Here is a 3,229-nt window from a genome sequence, read left to right as displayed (position 1 = left end):
AAAAAAAAAAAAAAAAAAAAAAAAAAAACTCTTGAATTAAACTTAAATTCACCAATGGTATTCCCTGTTTAACACTCCACCGCGAATGTGATCGAATATGTTGATAGCGCGTAGACATACCATAAATGCACGTTGCGTGCACGTAATGAAGGCGAGCGCACGCCACACTAATCTACGTAAAAGTTATTTCATATACGCACAATCGATGATGCTTTTCAAACAATGATGCGACTCGTTTCGAGGGCAGAGAGTTAAATCGAAATAGGATGATGGGTAAGGATCGTTGCATTCCCTCGTGTGCCTGTTCCTCAAGTTGGTGTTGCATTGGTAACACCACAACTTCTCTCCTTTCCCGTACTCTGTCAAATTCGAATCGATGTCTTTATATCTTCGATCGATTGGACGAAGCGAATGATTGTCGAGAGAAAAAAAAAAATTTGTAATACGACAACGTTACTTTTTTACTTTCTGTAATGTAAATATTACAACGCTTATTTGATTAACGACGATGCTATTTCGCGATGAACGAAATTTGGAAAATTCTAAATTTCTTTTCTGCACTTTTGGATGAAAGTAATAAAAGTTACTGCTTACCTAAATTCACGAGAACGATTATCGTCATCGAGATTGCTAGTCCAGCCATGTCGGTTCCACCTCTGCATACGTTCAAAATCTTTTTATTACTTGTTATCTTATCTCTGGCGATAAAAATAAGGATCATATAGATTCTGAAAATGTGAACTAGAGTAGGGAGCATAGATGTGCGGCGTAAAATTTGTTAGAATTTGTAAAAATGTATAAATTAATCCTTTCGATCATATATATATATATATATTTTAATTCCTCTGTTTTAGAATTAAAGATGTTACATAAACATTACACTAAAAAGTACAGTAAGTGTTTTTTCGAAACCGAAACTACATAAATATATCGCTCGCATCTTGATAAAAAAAACATAGAGTCAATTGTTGAAACTAGATTAACCATCGATATTTACAAAGAAGATAAGAAATTCATATACACATAGCGAAAATGTCAAAATTTTCTCTCTGCATAATCTAAAATTATTCGACGATTATTAATCTCGATTATTAATCGCGTATATACAGAGTATTAAAATTCGTATCTTTTGAGAAATTTTAACGATACACATATATTTTATTGCTCGTAATAATTCTCCTGCGATGATATATATATATTCGATCTTGTCAAGCAACCACTGTGAGTGGTATTCCTCGATATAAACACTGGCCAAAATTTCACATAAGCCCCTTAATTCGTATAATATATAGCTATATAATGTATTTACTTATTTATAAGTTCGTGCTCAAATATGCAATTATAAATACAATATTCGAATTTTTATAAGGAACACGCGTTACAGGCGATGGAATCGTGGAATCGATTACCATAACGTTCTACATTGTTTTAATTTTCAAATTTGATATATAAAATTTGCTAATTGATTCGTTATTTTTGAAACGTAGAAAATGGAAATTTCTTGTTCTTGGAATTGTATCAAAATTACACGTATCGAAATAACGATTTACGAAACGAATTTAATCGGAAAAAAAATTTTATTTCAAATTCGAATAATCAATAGCAATAGATTTTCTCGCTTGTTTTTCAACAAATATTACTCTAATCTGATCTTTTTCGAAGATATAAATAAGAATTGTATAAAATAATATCTAATGCAAAAAAAAATAAATAAATAATTTAACTCAGAGATCTATTATATATAACAAATTTTTTAATCGATTTTCTTTCATGTCGCAAATATATCCGTTATCACGATTCGAAACGCATTGTGAAACGACGTGGAATATCAATGAACAATGTGATGCTTATACATGCGTATATGTGTGTGTTTTTTAGAATATGCTAAATGGAATCGTAACTCGACAGGATAATCGAAATCGATTCTTTCAACTTGGATAATTTATAAAGGTTACGCGGTCTTGTAAAAAGAAGCGAAAGCTATTGCACCAATGGTGGACAACAGTGGGAGCAGAATCCTTGGCGAAACAGAAATGGAACCGTTACAAGCGTCCTGTTGGCATAAGTCGCAACTTTTCAGATCATGAATATTGTTGATGACTTTGCTTTTGATCGCTTTGCACGGATCGATAGTCTCCATCTTCGCTGTCTGGCAAGTCCTCACTGTCACGTCTCGATTGTTAACTGATGAACACAGGTTAATTGATAAATTCGATCGTTTATGGATAAATGAACACAATATAAAATATAACAAAAAAGAAAAATAATAGAGACAGAAATACAAGATGTCCCAAAAATGTTGAGACATTCATAAATTGAGATTCACACTTTCTTTTCCGAAAACTTTCGTCGAGTTATTAACAGAAAACACTAGCCACGAAACACGTAATAGAGACATGACAGTAGCATTGGCTACAAGTTGCCGATCGAGCACGAACAAATCCAAGCAATATATTTCGAAGAAAGTGTGAATATTTATATTTATTTATTCATTCATTGTTTGCAATATAATTCGATATTTTTTATCGATAAAAAAATATTTGTTACATTCAACGCACTTTTTTAAAGATATGTTGCTTGGATTTATTCGTGCTCGATCGTAACCAATTATTAGCTATAATTCGGCGTTTCAACTAGGCTACGCGCTTCATGATTGGCTAGTGTTTTTTTGTTAATAACTCGATATTGGATGTTCCAATATCTTTAAGAGACTCCTCTATAAAATAGGATAAGATATAAAAATATTTAGAAAAAAGATTGATGAATTATTTGAATTATATAATGAAAATATATCAAATGAAAATATGAAATATGAAATAATAAGTTCATTTTTTTTTTTTCTAAATTTGAAACTTCGGAAATATAATTTTTTTTCTATAAAATATGAGATTATATAGATTAGATAATATAAGAGAATATAAAAGTAAAAATATACCTGAAATAAAAATGTAAAATATAGTACGAAATAATAAATAAAATTCATTGATTTTTTTTTAAATTTTATAAATTAAAATTCACGATTCGTACCGTTAAAAATCATTTTAGCGCATGCCATTGGAGCGGATGCTTGATAATACTGTGATTTGTCGACTTCGAAAATGACGGATATCTTATTTAAATCGTTGTGCTGTTGAACCTTTTCTTTAAACGAGTCCATGTTATTCAAAGTGCATTCTTTGATATCCTCTGTGCTCAGATCCGTGTCGCAGCTAGGGTCCGTTAACGAAGT

General features: G+C 30.8%; 2 protein-coding genes across 2 annotated transcripts in view; both read right to left on the bottom strand.

Moving 5' to 3' along the window:
• LOC102672944 overlaps positions 1 to 775 on the bottom strand; it is a 4,969-nt gene extending 4,194 nt beyond the window's left edge. Inside the window, exons 1-2 of the mRNA XM_006616756.2 lie at positions 595 to 775; positions 201 to 359 (exon numbers count right to left, since the gene is read on the bottom strand). Of these exons, the coding sequence (XP_006616819.1) occupies positions 201 to 359; positions 595 to 757 (322 nt within the window). The 5' untranslated portion in view covers positions 758 to 775. The remainder of the gene's footprint in view (positions 1 to 200; positions 360 to 594) is intronic.
• Positions 776 to 806: 31 nt separating this feature from the next.
• The window catches only part of LOC102673158, a 5,302-nt gene continuing 2,879 nt past the window's right edge, over positions 807 to 3,229 (bottom strand). Inside the window, exons 3-4 of the mRNA XM_006616758.2 lie at positions 3,028 to 3,229; positions 807 to 2,184 (exon numbers count right to left, since the gene is read on the bottom strand). The exon at positions 3,028 to 3,229 is cut by the window's right edge and continues 4 nt beyond it. Coding sequence (XP_006616821.2) covers positions 1,952 to 2,184; positions 3,028 to 3,229 — 435 coding nt within the window. The 3' untranslated portion in view covers positions 807 to 1,951. The remainder of the gene's footprint in view (positions 2,185 to 3,027) is intronic.

Source organism: Apis dorsata, unplaced genomic scaffold (assembly GCF_000469605.1).
Source record: "Apis dorsata unplaced genomic scaffold, Apis dorsata 1.3 scaffold_270, whole genome shotgun sequence".
Classification (NCBI taxonomy): Eukaryota; Metazoa; Arthropoda; class Insecta; order Hymenoptera; family Apidae; genus Apis; species Apis dorsata.
This window is presented reverse-complemented; position numbering and strand designations above follow the sequence as displayed.